Source organism: Zeus faber, assembly GCF_960531495.2.
Source record: "Zeus faber genome assembly, chromosome: 17".
Taxonomy (NCBI): Eukaryota; Metazoa; Chordata; class Actinopteri; order Zeiformes; family Zeidae; genus Zeus; species Zeus faber.
The window spans coordinates 7,820,741-7,841,628 of NC_137204.1; the positions used below are offsets into that span (position 1 = coordinate 7,820,741).

The window sequence follows — 20,888 nt, forward strand, 5'->3', positions numbered from 1 at the left end:
GTATCCAGGGTGGGAGGGGTCGGCCACAATCTTTCCTGCTCGCCTCAGGGTCCTGGAGGCGTACAGGGTGTTTAACAGCGTATTTAACATCATAAATATATAGACTTCTGAGGACAACTGACACGCACTAGAGTTAGTTCTACAAAATAAAAACCCAATAACACCACCGTCAGAATTTATAGACATTCCAGAGATATCAATTTATACAATCTTCCTGAATTATAATTAATGATAACAATAACCATAAAAAAATTACATAATACAATGAACATGTAATAATTGTGTATGTGTTTGGAAATATTTTCATTCTTTTTGTGTTTTTGGTGTAGCCCACGACACACAATTCATTTTATTATATATCCTCTACAACGAAAGTCAGTTAAACCACTTACCGTAGTTTATTTATTTATAGGTTTTTAAATACATTATTAATGTGAAGGCAGTTTTCTTTTGATTTTCAAAGTGCGATAAAATAATTTTGTTCCCCGAAATGAATTAATAAACGTGATAAACAATCGTGCTCACTATATTGACTAAAATAATCAGGATTGTCATCTTCGCCATAATCATGCAGGCCTACTTCAGAAAGATAACCGTCGTTAGTTGCAGGGTAGGAAACCTACCCACAGCCGCAAACACCCCCTGATCATAGAATTACACTGTAACCAGGCCGACACGGATGAACTTATGCAATCAGAAAATACTTCGGAACAGAGAGCCAACGCACACTCGTCCACTTGTTGAGCTATAACAAAGGCCCGACTACCCTGGACCCCTATTGCTGCCCGCAGTCATATCAATTTTTCTCCTTGGCATTATTCTGGCTGAAAGTGTCTGGCGCACAGCAACCACCAAACCCACGGACATAAATTAAGTGTAAGATTGTATATATTAAAATCTATGGAATGTCTATCAATTATGACAGTGATGTTAGCCATAATAATAATAATAATAATAATAATAATAATAATAATAATAATAATAATAATAATCCATCCAATAATCCATGCAATACAATGAAGCACATTTTATGAACCAACAAACATAAACAGGGTAGTGAAGGTTCAACTGGAAATTTTCACCAGTTTTCACACCTACACCTCTTTAAATGTACAGTATTTCCACCTATATTAATTTGATACATTTTCTCAATTAAATATTTGTCAACTACGCAATTACACTACCAGCATCTCTGTATGAGACAGTGAACTTCAGAATGGACTATTAACGTGTTGCTAAGTGCTAGGAAAAGCCAATTTGCGCTAAAAATAAATCTCTCAATGCCAATTTAACCAAATCTGCATGTTCGCCTAGCTTGTCATCTAATAAATATAGCTATATTTTTGTTTATCTGGACATGAGAAAAAAACGGCAAAACGCAGCCAGCCTGCCAAAATTTCCCAATGCCCTCAATTAACCTGCTAGAGTGGCTGTTAACGCAGCTTTGCATATTCTGTCAAATTCAAAGAGCTGCCGGCTACTTAACCGCCTTTCTCAGCAAGTCCAATTTCAGCACAGATCTCATTATCTTTGGAGAACGAGCTCGAAAGCGTTTTTGTCTAATTTTCTTTTCTTTTTCTTTTTGGACGGTACCGGTTGGGCCAGGTACAGTGCGATCTATGCGACGACATTATTAAACGAACTGGGTTTTGTCATGTTATTCCTTTTGGGCCCTGCCTTCAGTGCCTTCAAACACCACCCGATATGAGCGTTTGGAATGACAGTCGGGTGCCGGGCTGATTATAATTGCTTCCCTTTTCTGAGCTTCCTCATTAGTCGCTCCCCACCCCACACCCCCCAGGACAGAACAAGAAAGGCAGAATAGCAAAAAGGAGAAACATGATAAATAAACTCGGTAGACATCTTGCGAACGAGGTACGCTTCGCTTCACTCAATATAGTTGTTTCAAGCGTAAGGTCTTTTTCCTCGAAATCCCAGCTACTCCACAACTCTACATAAGTAAACCTCGAAAATTGTTATTTCTCACTGTGGCCACTATTCCTCGCTGGTTTCATAGGAGTGGAGGGCAGCGGCGACCTGGCCTTGTACTCGGGCCTGGCCGCCGGGGTGGTGATGGTGGTGCTGCTGATCGTGGTCGTCACCCTCTACCGGAAGAACCGGAGCCAGTATGGCGTGGACGTCATCGACTCCTCCGCCCTCACCGGAGGCTTCCAGTCCTTCAGCTTCAAGAGCTCCCGGCAAGGTGAGCCAGGCAGGGACTCACATTCTGCGTGTAACGATTTCTGGAATCATTTCATTTGCAAGTTTTTGCCATATTACCAATGAGGTATCTATCTGGCCCTGCAAGGTCCCAGGGCTGCCTGGTGCATGCATCCAACCCATTTGCATGCATTGGGTGGCTGTAGAGAGAAGTTGAACTAATTGGATAGAATTCTCTTCAGTCTTCCTGTCTAATTAGATTGCAAATGTATATCAAACTTTTTTTGGGGTTCGGAATGTTTTGTTTTAATTTTCTATCAATCGAGGATCCTTGGGGTGCTGGCACACCACGGTAATATGGTCTTAACATCTTTTTAAAATATATATTTTTTGTTGCATAAAATAATATAAAATGAAAATGAACAATAAGACAAGAAGGAAAATATATACAGTAATTAATGGACGAGGAGCCCATGACAGACACCTGGTAATTTGGGGTTAGGATTAGGGTTGGGGTTAGGTTACAGGTTACCTTACCCTAACCCAAACCCTTAATCTATGAATCTATGAAAGTGAGATTAAGCTACTTTTTTTTGTTGTTGTTACACAACAACTTTTCAATTTTCAAGTTTCAATGTCAAGTGTTTTCTCTTATCTTATGTCTTCAAATAAGCCACAACAGTGAAACCATCACTAACTTCTAGACTTCTAGAACTTCTAGACTTCACTCCCCACGTGCATCAATGAGCCTTGGGAGCCCATGACCCTGTCGCCAGTTCACTGGTTGTCCTTCCTTGGACCTCTTTTGGAAGGTACTAACCTCTGCAGACCGGGAACACCCCACAAGACCTGTTGTTTTGGAGATGTTCTGATCCAGTCGTCTAGCCATCACAATTTGGTGCTTGTCAAAGTCTCTCAGATCCTTACGCTTGTCCATTTTTCCTGCTTCCAACCCTTCAACTTCAAGAACCGAATGTTCCCTTTTCGCCTAATACAGTACCTTCCTAATACATGACAGGTGCGATTGGAATAAGATGAACAATGTTATTCACTTCACCTGTCATTGTTTTTCATGTTGTGGCTGATTGGTGTATATCTATAACTTTTTATGAATACTGATCCTAGTATTTAATCCATTTAAAACCAATACTTACACCCCTATTACAGTATTTTACTGTAATATACACTCACTGATAACATTATTAGGAACACCTACTTATTCAAGCAATTATCTAATCAGCCAATTGTTTGGCAGCAGTACAATGCATGAAATCATGCAGATATGGGTCAGCAGCTTCAATTAATGTTCACCCCAACCATCAGAATGGGGAAATATGTGATCTCAGTGTTTTTGACCGTGACATGATTGTTGGTGCCAGACGGGCTGGTTTGAGTATTTCTGTAACTGCTGATAACCACTCTGTACAATTGTGGTGAGCAGAAAAACATCTCAGAATGCACAACATGTCGAGCCTTGAGGCAGATGGTCTACAACAGCATAAGACCACGTCAGGTTCCACTCCTGTCAGTCAAGAACAGAAAGCTGAGGCTGCAGTGGGTCCAGGCTCACCAAAACCAGACAGTGGAAGACTGGAAAAAAGTAGCCTGGTCTGATGAATCTAGATTTCTGCTGCGACACACAGATGGTAGCATCAGAATTTGTCACCAACAGCATGAATCCATGGACCCAACTTGCCCTCTGTCAACAATCCAGGCTGGTAGCAGTGGTGGAATAGTGTAGGGAATTTTTTCTCAGCACACTTTGGGCCCATTAATACCAATCAATCATCGCTTGAAGGCCAGGCTCTTTGAGTATTTTTGCTGACAATGTGCAACCTTCATAGCCACAATTTACCCATCTTCTAACTACTACTTCCAGCATGATAATGCATCATGTCACATAGCAAAAATCGTCTTCAACTGGTTTCATGAACGTGACAGTGAGTTCAATGTTCTTCTGTGGAGAGCAAAGGGAGGCCCTACCCAGTAGTTGCTCATAAAGTGTTAAATGAGTGTAGGCTGTAAGTATCAATACTTGGCTTTAAACTAATTACATTTGAGACGAGAGGAAACAGTACAAATGCCATGAAATGATTTAATTTCATTTTTTTTATTTTTTTATTAAATAGACAAATTTTACTCACTTAATACGGGATTGACAATGCTCCCGATTATTTTGAAGTGAACGGAACCATATTATATTCACAAGCCTGCCATAACAGGTTGCCATGGCAACAGGTCTCCACAGCGCATGATAAAGTGAGTTTTGATAACACAGCGAGAGGCAGCGAGGGCTCTCGTTTAGTTTTTCGGCTTCATTTTAATAGGAGTACCTACAGAGCCATGCAAATAGACTCATGCGTTGTCTCTCTTAGTAGTTAATGGGTAATGTAGTGTAAGTCACACATAAATAGTTTCTGCATTTTCTGTTTCCTGCATCTAGTGATGGTAGACTACAAAGACTTTGAAGTGACAATAATGCAAACAAATATAAATTATGTAAAAAAATAAATAAATAATAATGTTTATTAGTCAGAAACAAATGATAATAAATTATGTTGTTTTTGTCATTATTATTTGAAAATGTATTTATCTTACCGCTTTTTTTTTTACTTCACAATCATTCACATTTTGAAAGTACCTCTTGTCAGTGTCAAAGAATTAGATTTCAATTTTCAATAACTATTGAGCTTCTTTACAAGGTGAGAATCCACACTCTGGATCATATCTTTATTACGGTAGCTGCTGAACTATCCGCTAAGCAATTGTCCACCATTTCTTTAGTTAGTGTATGTGGCCTTTTCTTCCCACAGTTCAGGGTTCAGGGAGGGAGACGGAGTGTTTTTGGCCATAGTGCGCCAGCATAGTTTTATTGTCCATTTCAGTGTCTGACACGCAGGCCACAATTATATATACGTATATATTTATATATATAGGATCTATTATATATCTCAGGATCTATTATTAAAGGGTTGCTAATAGTCCTCTCGGCGCAGGAGGATTGGCCTTCCGCTCCTGGGCTGCTCACGAGCCCGTGCGCCCATCCCCTCTGTAAAACAGACAAAACGTTAAGAAAACTCTCTGCCTTGATTTGGCCCAATCAGCGCCCACACGGCGCTGATTGGGCCAATTCGAGGCAGCTTGGTGGCCGCGGGAAAAGGGAACCGTGCTGTTGTCCGCAGCTGGTGCTTGACCACGCCCCTTTGTCTGCCACAGTGTATTTTAGTTTTTTGGAACTTCTGTTATGGTCATTTATTTTTCTTTATTTTCTTTTCAGGTAACCCCCTCCTGATCAATTCGTCCATGCAGCCGGATCTGACGGTGTCTCGGACATACACCAGCCCCATGTGCTTTCAGGACTCCATGGATAAGGAGCTGATGGCCGAGCGCTCGCTTCTCGACCCCCTGCCGGACATCAAGGTCAAAGGTAACAAATGGATACCCATACTGTTCTCCTTGTTATTCAATTTGTTTCCCGTCCACATCATGCTGACGTTTTGTGCAAATGTCACTCTTCAGAATGTTTTCAGGATATGTATATTATATCGTATTTTTTTTGTCCATCGCCAGATCAAAGCTCCTTCATGGTGTCCTTATCGGTGGCGGAGAGGGCAGAGTACCATGTCATGTCCCACCCAAAGACCTTCCCCCGGGGTATGTCCTCGGACTACAAAGGGGTGGCGGTGGAAGCCACCCTGGGGCGACGAGGAAAAGCCCTTTTCATCCCCCACGCCCTGTCCACCCTCTCCAAGCCGCCGCTCAAGACGACAGGAGTGTTTGGCCACGCGGGAGGCAGGCTAGTGGCACCGAACACAGGTGAGCCTGTGATTATCCAGTGTATCCCGGGGGTGATTGCAATGGTGATATGCATTAGTAATATGCACATACATACACACTGCAGATTTATTCTTTAATAATTATTTTTCTTGTTTCATTGTTTTCCATGTATTAATGTAGTATTTCATGTAAAGAGACCTGCTTATTTTACCCTCTGGGTCAGTGCAAAGGAATAGGGGAACGATAACGGCTTGTTTGATGGCGAAAATGCCATTAAATGGATCTAACTATTCTAACTATAAAGGAAGGGATCTTTGTCTGTCTGTATGTCCTTCGATTATCTCAACAACCGTTCATCTATCTACTTCACACTTGGCAGGTGTATTGCTAGGGAATGCGGTGTCGAATTTGGCGCAATTCGGACATGCGACACGTGTAATATTAATAAACAGCAAGCGAACAGCGAGCTGCTCAGCTCAGACACTCGGCTCTGTGCAGCAGTGGGGCGGGGCTTCAGGGCTCTGCGACTGAGTCACTTACATCCGCAGCCATAAAGGAATGAATCTCTGTCTTTCTGTCTGTCTGTATGTATGTCTGTCTGTCTGTCTGTCTTTCTGTGTTTTGAACGGGCATGAACTGGCTCGGTGACTGAGTCACTTACGTCCGCAGTGCAGCCCGTTCCAAACAGGCATGCACTAGTTTTGATCAACATTATTTTGTGTTTATGTTGTCAATAATCAAATAATAGTATGGCTCTATATTGAGATATTGCTTTTTGTCGTCATGATTAGTTGTGAATAATCGCATAAATATCATGCATTGTCTAAATAATCACAATTAGTTACTTTAATGATTGACAGCCTAATTATTTATTTACTTATTTACGTACCTATTTTTGTGTATTATTATTATTATTATAGTATTACTGTATTTTTATTTTTTATCATAAACTACTATGTGATAGTGTGTTGTGATGGGACATGACAGAAGTCCCACACCCTAGGCCATTTGGGACTTGGTTCCATAGTTGTTTCTGGGGGCGCCTTGCTCACATTTCTAGTCAACAGAGACAAAAGGTCGGGGGTGTATGAGGTTACGTAGGTGAGGAGGTTTGCATAAATGTGTTGTTTTTGTTTCTTTTCCTGCGTAGGTGTCAGTCTGCTGGTGCCTCACGGGGGGATCGCTGAAGACACAACGTGGGAAATATACATGATCATCAAGCAGGAGGACGGCAGGTGATCGGCTCACACAGAGAGAGAGAGAGAGAGAGAGCGAGAGAGAGAGAGAGAGAGAGAGAGAGAGAGAGCTTAGCTTGTCTCCTTTACCTCTTTGGTTCTTCCATTGCCTGCGTCTATCCTTTTATTTATTCTACTTCACTCTAAAGATCTCACACACACACACACACACACCAACCTGGCACATGGAAAGATGCAAACCCGTAGCCTGACACGCTCTGCTCAGCGTGTTGTCCTTGCTCATCTTAGAGACACTGCAGGGGAGGACACAATGTGTCGCAAACAACCGAGCGGTTGCAGACATAACCTTGCAGATTGCATCGATAGCATCGCCCTGAGCAACTGGTCTCACCATGCCATTCTGGGAGCCCATTTTGATGTCTCCAGACTTAGCCATGAAGCCAGTCTCCTTTATGGTGATTGGTTGAAGCGGTAAACTTTAGGCAATATCATTTTAGCACTCTGACAGATGCAACGTTAACGGGCAAAAAAGCAACCTTTTGGTAACTGTTGCCTGTTGCCTGGTCATTTCTGTAAAATTACTCTGGGATCAAACAAGAATGGAAGAATGGATAACAGCCATTTGAAAGGAATGTAAAATTTTCGATTTCTTTCCAACAGAGCCTCAAATGTTATCTCTACACCAGAAGTCAGTTTGTTGGACATGTTCTTGATTTACAGTTGCTCATACCAGTGTTTTTCAATCACCGTGCCATTAGAGCTCTCCAGGCGTGCCATAAAAATGTTTTAAATTCCACTTGTTGTTGCTGCTGTTTCTGTTGTTGTTTCTGTTGTTGCTGCTGCTGCTTTTGTTGTTGTTGCTGCTGTTGTTATTGTTTCTGTTGTTGCTGCGACTGCTGTTGTTGTTGTTTCTGTGGCTGCTGCTTTTGTTGTTGCTGCTGTTGTTGCTACTGCGGTTGTAGTTGTTTTTGTCAGTGTTTTCTTCACTCAGTGAAGAGTTGTTCAATTTAGTGTATTCGCTCGATTGATTCAGCTGGTGTACCGAGAGTCAGTTTTGAGTCGAGTTACGAATGGAATTCTCATAAGAACAATTTAATTCTGTCAAAATTATTTATTTTGGTGGGATGCAAAAAGTATAAATCAGTCATATTCACTATGAATTATGTCAAATGTCTTGGCCTTTTTTCTTGACTTTAACTTTAATTTAGTCCTCAGTAATTATTTTCAGTTGGTAAGATTCATTCTTTTGCAGGAGCGTCTCCCAACTGCCGAGTCATTCAAAAGATTTGTTCGCTGTGAACGAATCGTTTGAGAGACTTGGATCACACACTGTTTAGAGGCTATAATAATAAGCAGTTTGGGACCTTTTTAAGTGGTTAAGAATAGTTGCGTGCTGTCGGATTATATCATTGCAAGAAGTGTGCCGTTGTAGAAAAAAAGGTTGGGAAACCCTGTCTTATACCTCTTCTACATTGCAAAATCTCAGTGAGAAAATACTGCCAGAAAGTTCTGAACTTGACAATATGGTAAACTAGTATATTCCCGCTAACTGAAAGTTGGTTACTCTGTCGGTAGAAAATTGGATGTCATTTTGGAGTAAAATCTTCATGTGACCTTCCTTTTTTCAGTGCCTAGGGGTATTAAATAAAGATAAAGATCAATGACCATGTCTAGGTTCTGGTGGTTAGCCACTCCTCTCAACACCATCCAGTCAAACTGGACCCCCCATACCCCTCCAGGTTCCTGCTCTGGCCTGATAAGCCCTAAGTTGTTTACCACTCTGGCTGGTTGCGCGAGGAGCCGCGGGGAGCGTGCTCCACCAAGCTGTCAGTCAAATCCTATATTCTGACAGCCACAGAAAGCCAATGAGAAATTGGATCCATTTTCTTTCCTTTCCAACCCAGGCCATCTACATAAGAAGAGGAATGAGGAATCAATGCTCTACCTTGGTTTTGAGGGCGTTTAACCTTCCCCTGGCCCCCTGGGACAGTTCCATGTATACTGTACAATCCTCTGTAGTTTACCAGGGGAACCAAAGGTGAAGCCCAGAGGTTAACCTAGGCATCGAATTTCAAAGTCATTGCTGTAGTCCAGTTTACTCCCATAAATCTTCTCTTATTTAATACTCGTGAGACCACGTTTGTTGGTTGGTTGGTCTATGATGTTCTCCAGTTCACCAGGGGAATGTAGGTTAACCAGGGAATTAAATAATGAGGTTGTTGAACTGTTGATCAAGAACATCTCCTTACTGACCATTTATTAAGAATGTTTTCATATAAAAAATAGCATTATGATAAGAACACCATATCTTGGGCGTTAGGGTGCCAACATGTTAGTATTGTATTCCAACACTCAATAAAACACGGTCTCCTGATCATATTTGTGAACCACCGCAGCAAAACCCGTTATCTCGCACATTTCTAAAATTGCCAGGAACAGCCAAATAAGTTTAAAAAACCTTTCTTGAAGGAAAATTTGATTTTTACAGATTTGTGTTCCTTTTTTTATATCTCAACGTGTTTTCAAAACCGAGTTAGAATTTTAAATAGTAGAAAAATGTTAAACCGTGGAGTTAAATATTCCCTTTAGGTTACATAGGGAAACACAGTTCACTAACCGAGATGCTAAACAGCGCGAATATTCGATCGTTTCCTTTTAAGTGACAGTCCAGGTGAAGATCATTCATCCATATTTCATGTGATGTGAAGTCACAATGTGAAACCGTTTTGATAGAGTTCAACTTTAAAATCGTTTTACTTTTACACACACACACAGACATTATTGTGTAGATGTCATGCTGACATCACTTCCGTAAAAAAGACGAGGATCCGGTTTCACTACGAGGCGGCATTCGGGTCAGAATGAGGACGCAACCTTACCGTCCACCTCTGCCAAGCATCCTTCTTGCTAACGTCCAGTCCCTGGAGAACAAGATGGATGAACTTCGAGCGAGGATTAAATTCCAGCGAGACACGAGGAACTGATGCGTCCTCTGCCTGACGGAAACATGGCTGACTCCACTGGTGCCGGATGAAGCCATACGTCCAGCCGAGGCCTTCTCCATGTTCCGTGGCGACAGAACGGGAGAGTCGGGGAAATCCAAAGGTGGAGGCGTCTGCCTAATGGTAAACAACCGCTGGTGTAACGCCAACAACACCAAATTCCTCTCCCACTCCTGCTCGCCGAACCTGGAACAGCTGACCATACTATGAGGTCCATTTTATCTCCCCCGGGAATTCAGCACGGTCATCATTACAGCCGTTTATATCCCACCGCAAGCGGACACTGACGCAGCTCTGTCGGTTCTGTACGATGTGTTGTGCGGATTTCAGAACAGACATCCTGACGCGGCTGTGGTGGTGACTGGGGACTTTAACAGGGCCAACCTTAAAAAAGTTCTGCCTAATTTCCACCAACACATCACGTGTGCTACCAGGGGAGACAGAACTCTGGACCATTGTTATACTCCTTACAAGAACTGATACAAGCCCGTCTCGCTCCCTGCTTTCAGGAAATCAGATCACGCCGCGATCTCGCTGCTTCCTGTTTACAGGCCTCTGATCGCGCGGGATCTGGTGATGACGAGGGAAGTGAAGCGGTGGACGGACCAATCGGAGGCTGCGCTTCAGGACGCTCTGACTGACGTAGACTGGGACATGTTCCAAACAAGTTCAAGTGACGTCAGCGAGTTTACGGAGGTTGTAGTAAGTTTTGTGGCTACGCTAGCGGATGATATCGTTCCCACGGTGAAAGTTCGGATATTTCCAAACCAGAAACCATGGGTTGATAAATCCATCCGCTGCGCTCTGAATGCTCGCACGGCCGCTTACAACGACGGTCTTGTACCTGGTAATATGGATAATTACAAAGCGGCGTCGTACAATCTGCGGAGGGCGGTGAGGGACGCTAAACGGGCGTACAGAGAGACTGTGGAGCTACAGATGGAGCGGGGGGACACAAGACGCTTGTGGGAGGGGCTGCGAAGAATAACAAACTACAAGAGCAGCTCCTCCCCAGCCACGAGTGTGGACGCCTCCCTAGCCAACGAACTGAACTCCTTTTATGCGCGATTCGAGTCTGGCAGCAACACCGCTAGCTCGCCGGCTATTTGGAGTTACACCGCTGGGGATGAGCGCGCACTCTCAGTGTCCGTGCACGAGGTCAGGAGGGCTTTGATGCGGGTGAACACCAAGAAAGCTGCGGGCCCAGACGGCATATCTGGGCGAGTACTGAAGACCTGTGCTAACCAGCTAGCTCCGGTGTTCACCACAATATTAAACATCTCCCTGGCTGAATCAGTGGTCCCGTCGTGCTTCAAGAGGTCCACCGTCGTTCCTGTCCTGAAGATCGCCTCTCCAACCTGCCTGAATGACTACCGTCCGGTGGCCCTCACCTCGGTGATCATGAAGTGTTTCGAGAGGCTGATTAAGGATTACATCTGCGCCTCCCTCCCCCGCACCTTGGACCCGTTGCAGTTTGCATACCGGCAAAACAGATCCACAGATGACGCGGTCTCCCAGGTACTGCACACCACGCTCACGCACCTGGATGGCCAGAAGGAGGTCTATGTGAGAATGCTGTTCATCGATTATAGTTCAGCTTTCAACACCATAGTCCCCACCAGACTGGCTGTCAAGCTGATGGAGCTCGGATTGAATGCTCCGCTGTGCACCTGGATCCTGGACTTCCTCACAGGCCGCCCCCAGGTGGTTAAGGTGGGGAAGTACATGTCAAGCTCCCTCAACCTGAATACAGGATCCCCCCAGGGCTGCGTCCTCAGCCCCCTACTGTACTCCCTGTACACACATGACTGTGTGGCCAGGTCCAGCTCCAACACCATCATCAAGTTTGCTGACGACACCGTGGTCGTAGGCCTGATCACCGACTGCGATGAGAAGGCCTACCGCGAGGAGGTGGCTGACCTGTCACTCTGGTGCCAGGACAACAGCCTACACCTGAACGTCAGCAAAACCAAGGAGCTGATTGTGGACTTTAGGCGTGGATCACAATCGAGGACGCACACGCCCTTGTGGATTAATGGGACTTCTGTCGATAGGGGGAGCAGCTTCAGATATCTGGGAGTCCACATCACAGAGGACTTAACATGGACTGTACACACAGACACTCTGGTGAGAAAGGCGAGGCAGCGTCTCTACCACCTCAGGCAGCTGAGGAAATTCCGGGTCTCGGTGAGGATCCTCAAGTCCTTCTACTCTGGAGCAGTGGAGAGCATCCTGACAGGCAACATCACTGCCTGGTTTGGGAACTGTACTGCCCAGGACAGGCGACCGCCTGTCCTGGGCAGTACTGAACGCACTGAACGCACCACCCTGCAGAGGGTGGTGCGTTCAGCTGAACGTACCACTGGAACTACCCTCCCCCCCTTGCAGGAGTTATACACCAGGAGGTGTAGTAGCAGAGCCCGCAGGATCATGAAGGATCCTCATCACCCCAACAACGGACTGTTTCAGCTGCTGCGGTCAGGCAAGCGCCTCCGCAGTCACACAGCGAGAACAGAGAGACTGAGACGGAGTTTTTTCCCGCAAGCCATTAGAACTCAAGTCAACAAGCAACAGGTAATAGCCACATTACCAATTCCTAGACCCAGGACAGGTGTGGCTGCTTAAAGTGCTGAAAACAAGTATAATATTATTATTATTATTTTAATTGTGGTGAAAATGGGTAGGGAATAGGAAATTGGCAGGGAATGTTGAAAACCGGGGGCGGAGCGGGCTTGAACTCCAGCAGTCCGCGGAGCCCAGAGCTGCTGGTAAACAAGCTGCCGGAGCTCTAGCCCGCTTGGCTGGCAGCTTCTGCGTTCTAATATTATAAAGAAAAATAGTGCTCCAACTCAATAAAATGTGATATATTTTACAAGATGTCCGCTTGATTTGTCCACTTGAGAGCGCCATGGACCAGATTTTACTCACATGTAATCTGCACTGCTGAAGCGGTAAAAAAAATGGCGGCCACAATGTTTTGCTCAGGCTTGCTTGTCCCTGCCCCCAGCCCCTGACATAAGTGGTTCTTGGTTCTTCTCCAGCTTTGAAGTGGTGCCGGTTCTTTTGCTGTCGAAAAGTGAAGAACTGGTCCCACATTAGGCAGCGGCTCCAAACCAGCCTTCAAAATGCCTCGGTGGAAAAGGGGTATGGGAGTCTCTAAGTCGGCTGGGTTCATTTCTGGCCAGACATTTTCTGGCCAATCTGGCAGGGAACAAAGGGAAGTGGACTGGTATTTATACTGAGAATGAGCTGCTAGCGGGGGGAACCTGGTGAAGGGAAGGGAGTGACAGCAAAGCAGAAGGGAGAAGCTGGATCTGAAATGACATGGAGGTTAGTGACATGGCATGAGGAAATTACCAGATGAAAATAAAAGATGAAAACCAATATAAATACTGGGAGATCAAGGAGGATTCATGACAGGTCACCTTGGTTTGTTCCAACGCCGGGGTCTGATTAGCACAATGGACAGCTGCAGGGCTCCACTACCACGCTCCATGTGATACTTTCCACAACACATTTTCACCCAAAAAGAATAACAAACTGTTATATTTAAATTCCCATTTTCCAACAACTTCCATAAAATAAATACTGCATAAGGCCCTTGATTGGTTGGTTGATTGTTAATGTGCCTGTGAGCATGTTAGCATGTGAAATGTTTCATAATTAGGGCTCTCAAAATTAATTTCATTGTTTTCCATGCTTTAATATAGCAGTACATGTAAACAGGCTTTTTAGTCTTCGCAACTGGCTCAGTGAAAAGGAATAGGAGAACGTCTTGGAGAGCGGCTTGTTTACGGTGAAAATGCCATTAAATTACATTTTGATAAAAGTTATCTGGTGTTTCTGTTCACAATAATCAAATTGTAAATATGTAAAAATTTCATTTAATCTCGATTGATCACAAATATCATCAAAATGTCCGTAATCTTTCTTAAACCAGCCAATCAGCAAATGGAGTTTATTGGCATATCCTCATTTATATTTTGCAGACGATGTTCTGTGTATGTGTCCATGTGTCAATGCACCTGTAAAATCTTGTTTTAAATGCGGGGAGGTTGCTCTTCCGTGCAGTTGTATTAATATGAGCTGAGATATCCAGACTAGTGCCCAGTGACAGCAGGACCGATATCTCATCCTCTGTATGTGAACTATCCAGCCAGCCACATGACTGATGGTGGTCCCATCGATTGCTCCCAGTCTTCGGGGCTCCCGGCCAAGATCGGGCCCCCGGCCAAGAAGCAGCTTGGCCCCGCTAATCCGTCAACGGGCCGGCCAAGGCGGGTTTCATGAGCCCCATCGAGCCTATGCAGCCGACACGCTGTGTGCTAAAGCCTGTCCTCCCTAGCTCCACTGTCCATTAGTCTTAGTTCTTTAATGCTTCTCTATCTCTGTGTCAGTGTGTCAGCCATGGGGGGGATTGATTCATTGGGAGCGTCCGTGGGCTTTGGTTTACTTTGATGCGAGTCGAGGTCTTAAACTCACTAGCATTTGAAAAGTGCGTCTGGTTTCGGAACAGCACAGTTGCTAACGTGTTCCATGTTTTTTTTATGCTTTTGTGTGTTAAGCACTGCGCCAGAGGAAGGTGAAGAGATCCTTCTGAGCCCAGAAGTAACGTACGGCCCACAAGGCCTTGACCTGTCCTGCCCCGTGGCCGTCACCGTAGCCCATTGCGCCGAGGTCATAGCTAGCAACTGGAGCATTCGGCTAAAGCGTAAAACGCAGGAAAAGAAGTGGGAGGTAAGTCAATTCAATGTTGAGAATGTTCCATTCACAAGATGTTGACATGCAGTACATTTTTTCTCACGTGCACCCCCAGAATTCTTTGCAAATGGCCTGCACTCCTGCATCTTGCGAAGGTGTCCTGAAGCAGTTATTGTCTTTTGCATTTGTCCTCAAAAACTGTGCTTCAGCTTACATTTTGGCCGGTCAAGCACTGGAAAATCAATATTTGGGGTCTCGTGGATGTACATGACTTTTCCCGAAAACTTGAGTCGCCCCTTTGACTGGACAAATAGACTCAAAGAGATATGAAGAATATAGAGCTCTACAAATCTACAGGTGTACGCCATACATAACAAAAAGCACTCAAGCTACTCTCAATTGAAATAGGAAAATAGAGGTCAGTTTAAACAACACCGCTCACAGATACTCAAATACACTCGGAGCTGCAATTTTCACCGTCACGCAACAGCTGAACGTCGGTTCAGAACAGGTAAAATTGTCTCGCTCTGCCGTTTTTTTTTAAGTGTTTAATTTCTGAAGAGGCGAACTGTCTTGGGGGGGGAGTCAAACATGGGAGTCTGACATCCATCCAAACACCCATTTTCGCCCCCTCCCAACGGACGCACAATAGACATACCAGCGTTGCTCTTTTAATGTTTAACTAACCTCATCAGAGGGCTTTTGGGGGACCCGCCACTCTCTCTCTCTCTCTCTCTTTTTCTCCCGCTCTCTCTTTGACATTTGCACAGGATATAATTTGCCGGCGGAGACATGTTGCACAAAAGAGAGCTATCAAAAGGACCTATCATTTATGTGCACTATATGCCACCAGCAAAGGGAAAGGGTGGAAAAGTCAGCGAGGAAGGAAGGACCCAGACACGAGAGAAAAGAACGAAAGATAGAGAGAGAGATGTCCCGCGAGGAAAAAAGAGAAGAGAAAAAAAGAGGCGTCGTGACCTGTGGCTGTCACTGTGAAATAATGAGACCTTTATCACATGCGAAATGTCTCCTCGAATCCCAATCACTCGAATTAGGGAAATTACAGGAAATTAAATTCTCTGCCTCTCCCGCTCTCTCTCCCTCTCCCACTCATTTTCTTTCTCTCTCTCTCTCTCTCTCACGCTTCTTCCCCCCAAAAAGTGAGTGCTTTTTTAGTGCCAGTAATTGAGGTTATATTTTTTTCCTTTATTTCCCCTTTGGTGGCTGGTTTGGATGAACTATATCACCGAGATCTTTTCTTATCGGCTGAAGTGCCGCCGAGCGTGTGTTAAGGGAACGGCGAGGCGCTAAATTACACCTATGTGCGTCTCCGGCAAACAGTAATGCCGAAATGCAGAGAAAAACATATTCTTTTCGGGAACTAAGCACGTGAAAAGGAATCTGAATCTGTTCATGGGGCCGACTACAATTTTTACGTACAAGGAAAGTTTGCCCTACTTAATCTAAAGATTAAGATTCTAAAGATACACATTAATACATGCTGTATACACCAAATTATATGCATGTCATATCATATCATTATCATTACCCCTTACCACTTCAAATAATTTCTTCTCTGTTCAACAGTAACAGTTCAAAGATAGGAAAATTAAAGGTCCCTCAATTTTCCGTGTCCCAATGTCTCATGCCAATGCCTTCATCCTCAAACGCCCCAACCGCATCCACAGGAAGTGATGTCCACGGAGAAGGAGAGTACATCCTGCTACTGTCTCCTGGAGGCCCACAGCTGCCACCTGCTGTTGGACCGCCCGGGTCGCTACGCCCTGGTGGGGGAGCCACTGTGTCCGGAGGCGACCAAGAGGCTGAGGCTGGCCGTGTTTGGCAGCCTGGACCCCGGCAATCCGCTGGGCTACAACCTCAGGGTCTACTGCGTGGACGACACCCCACACGCATTCCAGGTAGGTAGAGGATTGAAAACCGCTGTGGGCTTGATGAGTATGAAAATGATGTAAATCAGATGCTATGGCCTTCACAGTCGCCAGATCTACGAATATGGGACATTTTGGACCGACGTGTTAGGCAGCGCTCTCCACCGCCATCATCAAAACACCAAATGAGGGAATATTTTCTGGAAGAACGGTGTTCCATCCCTCCAGTAGACCTCCAGAGACTTCAGTCAAGGCACATTGAACGGCTTACTGAGCGACTTCATGTTGGTTTTTCCTTCAATTTGTCTGTAGCTATTCCAAAATAGATACAATAGAATAGTATAATAATTTTCCTTTTTGTTGGCTGTTCTTTATCATGCGTTGGCACAAAGTTCTTCAAGGTCCTCTTAGTGTTTAAAGGACAAAGGCCTCAACCTTCACCCTAATGGAAAGATTCAAAGTGATGATTTAGGGGATGTTTTGAAAGAGCCATTATGTATTCCTGTTTCATTCTGCCACTCCTCATAAAGCTCCTTTGATGGTCCTTTGCTGTTGTCCAAAAGGTTTTACTACTTCACAATTTCACCCTCCGCCTATCTTAATCTTCCAGATGTTGTTGAGTCGAGCCATAACAAAGTTGTTAAGCTTGAAGGTCAACAGTGACTCAATGAAGCAGGTGAACAACGCATTCAGGAAGTAATGTTTTACGTTCAGTCTCCTGTAGTTTGTTAAGGGAAAAACGGCCTTGACGGATGTTTGGCATTTGCTTGACATGACAGTTTGTTGTCTTAGATTGCGGCCGGCTATTTGTACTTTGGATCTTATAGTAAAATGTTGCAGTTGAAATGGTTACTGAAAGCTATGACCATTTTTAGGGCTATAGGAGCAGTGTTGGTGTTAATGCGTAACAAAATAATGTGTTACAGTAATAAATAACTTTTTAGCAGTAGCGCAGTGATATAACAAGTTACTCATACAATGTGCGTAAAATCATTAGTTACCATGTCAAGTTGCAGTCCAAGATTAAGTGTTAACACGCACAACGCACAAAATATATATCGATAACATTATATAAATATTAGAGGTTGGGCCGATTGATTGGATGAAACGACTGTCCGTTACAGATATTGTGTTTTGTCCGACTACGATTGTCATCCCATCATTTTGAGGTTTTATCCATGATCGGTGAAATCATGTTCTCCTTAGATATATCTGCTCCCTGTCAATGACAAATACATTGCATGATCTGGTCACGCTCATGTGACAGCACAGCTGCACATACGGTCCCTCCCCGAGGCTGTGTCGCAAATCAGCGGCAGAACTGCTTTATGGCAATATTTTACGCTATATACACGCAAGTGGAAACAAACAATGATGGAAGGAACGTGGCGCTTTGGAAAATTATCCCTCTGGATGGATTATTACAACATTTGCCCGTCTCCTACCGTGCCGCGACAACATAAGGTGAGTGTTAACGCCCGAACCGAACCAAAACCTTTTGTTTGCCGATCGCCTTTTAAAATAAACGTAGAAGACATTCTATAATGCGTTCTCGGATTTCTGCGCTTATTTTTGAGAGTTATCTGTGTACAGGATATATGGTCCGACTGGTACTGCACTGGTAATTCCCTCCGAGATACTTGGGTCGGATGGATATTAACCGTAAGGTGCATTTCAATGTCTGGCCAGTCATATTTCAAAGTTCAAATTGAAAATTGAAAGCTCCCAGAAAGGTGCACAGAAAAGATGGAAATGTATATGCCAAACACTGTTGCAATGGAAATTCCCATTTAATCTTAAGTAGCAGATTAAAGAATAATTTATCATGTTGTCTTTGTGGCAAGTTGAAGAGCATTTGGCTGGCAAATACAATCTTGGCAAATAACTACTGTCAGTGCGTTAGCAAGTGTTTCGGGTGATATTTCTTCATTTCCACACTCATTTTAAAAAAACTACAATCTATGCAATATGCTGTCGACTGCCCTCAGTGGATACTCTCCATAAAGAGCGCTGGTCGAGAGCCCATTTTGTACGCAACCAACTTTTCTCCAAATAGTGTCCCAGTGGAGTGAATGTTTCCATTAGATTTGTCAAAACAGCCCTGTAGCCCAAATTGTATCATATGCTTTCATTTAAAGTCACTATTCCCCATGCCAGATTATAGCATGAATTTCACCCTTTCTGAAAATGACTCGTGCTCTGTTTGTCTGGCACAAATTACACCACGTTCCAAATTATTTTGCAAATTAGACTGAAGTGTCGTAAACATTAAATTTTTTGGTTTTCAATTAAACTCATGGATGGTATTGTGTCTCAGGGCTCTTTGGATCACTGAAATCAATCTCAGACACCTGTGATAATTAGTTTGCCAGGTGAGCCCAATTAAAGGAAAACTACGTAAGAAGGACGTTCCACATTATTAAGCAGCCACAGGTTTCAAGCAATATGGGAAAGAAAAAGGATCTCTCTGCTGCCGAAAAGCCTCAAATAGTGCAATGTCTTGGACAAGGTATGAAAACATGAGACGTTTCACAAAAACTTAAGCGTGATCATCGTACTGTGAAGAGATTTGTGGCTGATTCAGAGCACAGACGGGTTTGTGCAGATGAAGGCATAACTGGAAGGTTTCTGCCAGACAAATTCATGGGATTAAGAGAGCAGCTGCTAAAATGCCGTTACAAAGCAGAAAACAGGTATTTGAAGCTGCTGGTGCCTCTGGAGTCCCGCGAACCTCAAGGTGCAGGATCCTCCAGAGGCTTGCAGTTGTGCATAAACCTACTATTCAGCCACCCCTAACCAATGCTCACAAGCAGAAACGGTTGCAGTGGGCCCAGAAATACATGAAGACTCATTTTTAAACAGACTTGTTTACTGATGAGTGCAACCCTGGATGGTGCAGATGGATGGAGTAGTGGATGGTTGGTGGATGGCCACCATGTCCCAAGGCTGCGACGTCAGCAAGGAGGTGGCGGAGTCATGTTTTGGGCCAGAATCATGGAGAGAGAGCTGGTCGGCCCCTTTCGGGTCCCTGAAGGTGTGAAAACGACCTCAGCAAAGTATATAGAGTTTGTGACTGACCACGTTCTTCCATGGTACAAAAAGAAGAACCGTGCCTTCCGTAGCAAAATCATCTTCATGCCTGACAATGCACCATCTCATGCTGCAAAGAATACCTCTGTGGCTGCTATGGGCATAAAAGGAGAGAAACTCATGGTGTGGCCTCCATCCTCCCCTGACCTCAACCCTATTGAGAACCTTTGGAGCATCCTCAAGTAAAAGATCTATGAGGGTGGGAGGCAGTTGGCATGAAAACAGCAGCTCTGGGAGGCTGTTCTGACGTCCTGCAAAGAAATTCAAGCAGAAACTCTCCAAAAACTCACAAGTTCAATAGATGCAAGGATTGTGAAGGGGATATCGAAGAAGGTTGTTAAGATGTTTTTGATTGAAATAGCTTTTGATTTCAGTAAATATGACCTCCTAATGCTGCAAATTCAACAAATGACCATTTTCAGTTCTTTACAACCTTTAAAATGTTTTGAAACTCTGTTGTGCATAATAATTTGGAACATTGCATTTTGAGTTTTTTATTTTTGAAAAAAATACTGTTATCATTGGGAGGTTTGTTCAATAACATTCAAATTATACCCTAATGGTTGATGACTTGAAAATTATACTGACTGTCAAAATATGATTTGCATAATTTGGAACGCGGTGTACATTAGGATGCCATGATGTGTGACACCAAATGAAAGCTTTCCGAACTTCTAAATGAGTATTCATGATGTTGCTAGATGTTGCAACTGCCCAAAAGCTCCATTTCTTCCTGTGAATCGCTCTAACCGAACATTGTGGTGTATTTAGTGTTACACACCTGTAATTTCACACTTATCGCACAGTGGATCAAGATATTGATTATTGCAAGAATTATCCAAGGCTGTGTGTGCGTCTGTGTGTGTGTGTGTGTGTGTGTGTGTGTGTGTGTGTGCCTGCACGTGCGTGTGCCATCTTAGTGCTGATTACTGAACCTTTATTTAATGGGCTTTGTGCTCATATATTGGTTCATATTTATGTATTATATTTATTGATTAGCTTATTGTATGCATTGTATATTTACAAACTTTTACCAACCATTGTTTATTGTTATGTTTATTGTTGTTTTTTAG

At 43.8% G+C, this 20,888-nt stretch overlaps 1 protein-coding gene across 1 annotated transcript in view; it reads left to right on the forward strand.

Annotated features, from left to right (window-relative positions):
* LOC307243510 (netrin receptor UNC5D-like) overlaps positions 1-20,888 on the forward strand; it is a gene marked incomplete at both ends in the record, with an annotated part of 164,806 nt that overhangs the window by 136,609 nt on the left and 7,309 nt on the right. Inside the window, 6 exons of the mRNA XM_080018340.1 lie at positions 2,018-2,203; positions 5,438-5,587; positions 5,731-5,976; positions 7,088-7,172; positions 14,701-14,872; positions 16,525-16,755. Of these exons, the coding sequence (XP_079874466.1) occupies positions 2,018-2,203; positions 5,438-5,587; positions 5,731-5,976; positions 7,088-7,172; positions 14,701-14,872; positions 16,525-16,755 (1,070 nt within the window). The remainder of the gene's footprint in view (positions 1-2,017; positions 2,204-5,437; positions 5,588-5,730; positions 5,977-7,087; positions 7,173-14,700; positions 14,873-16,524; positions 16,756-20,888) is intronic.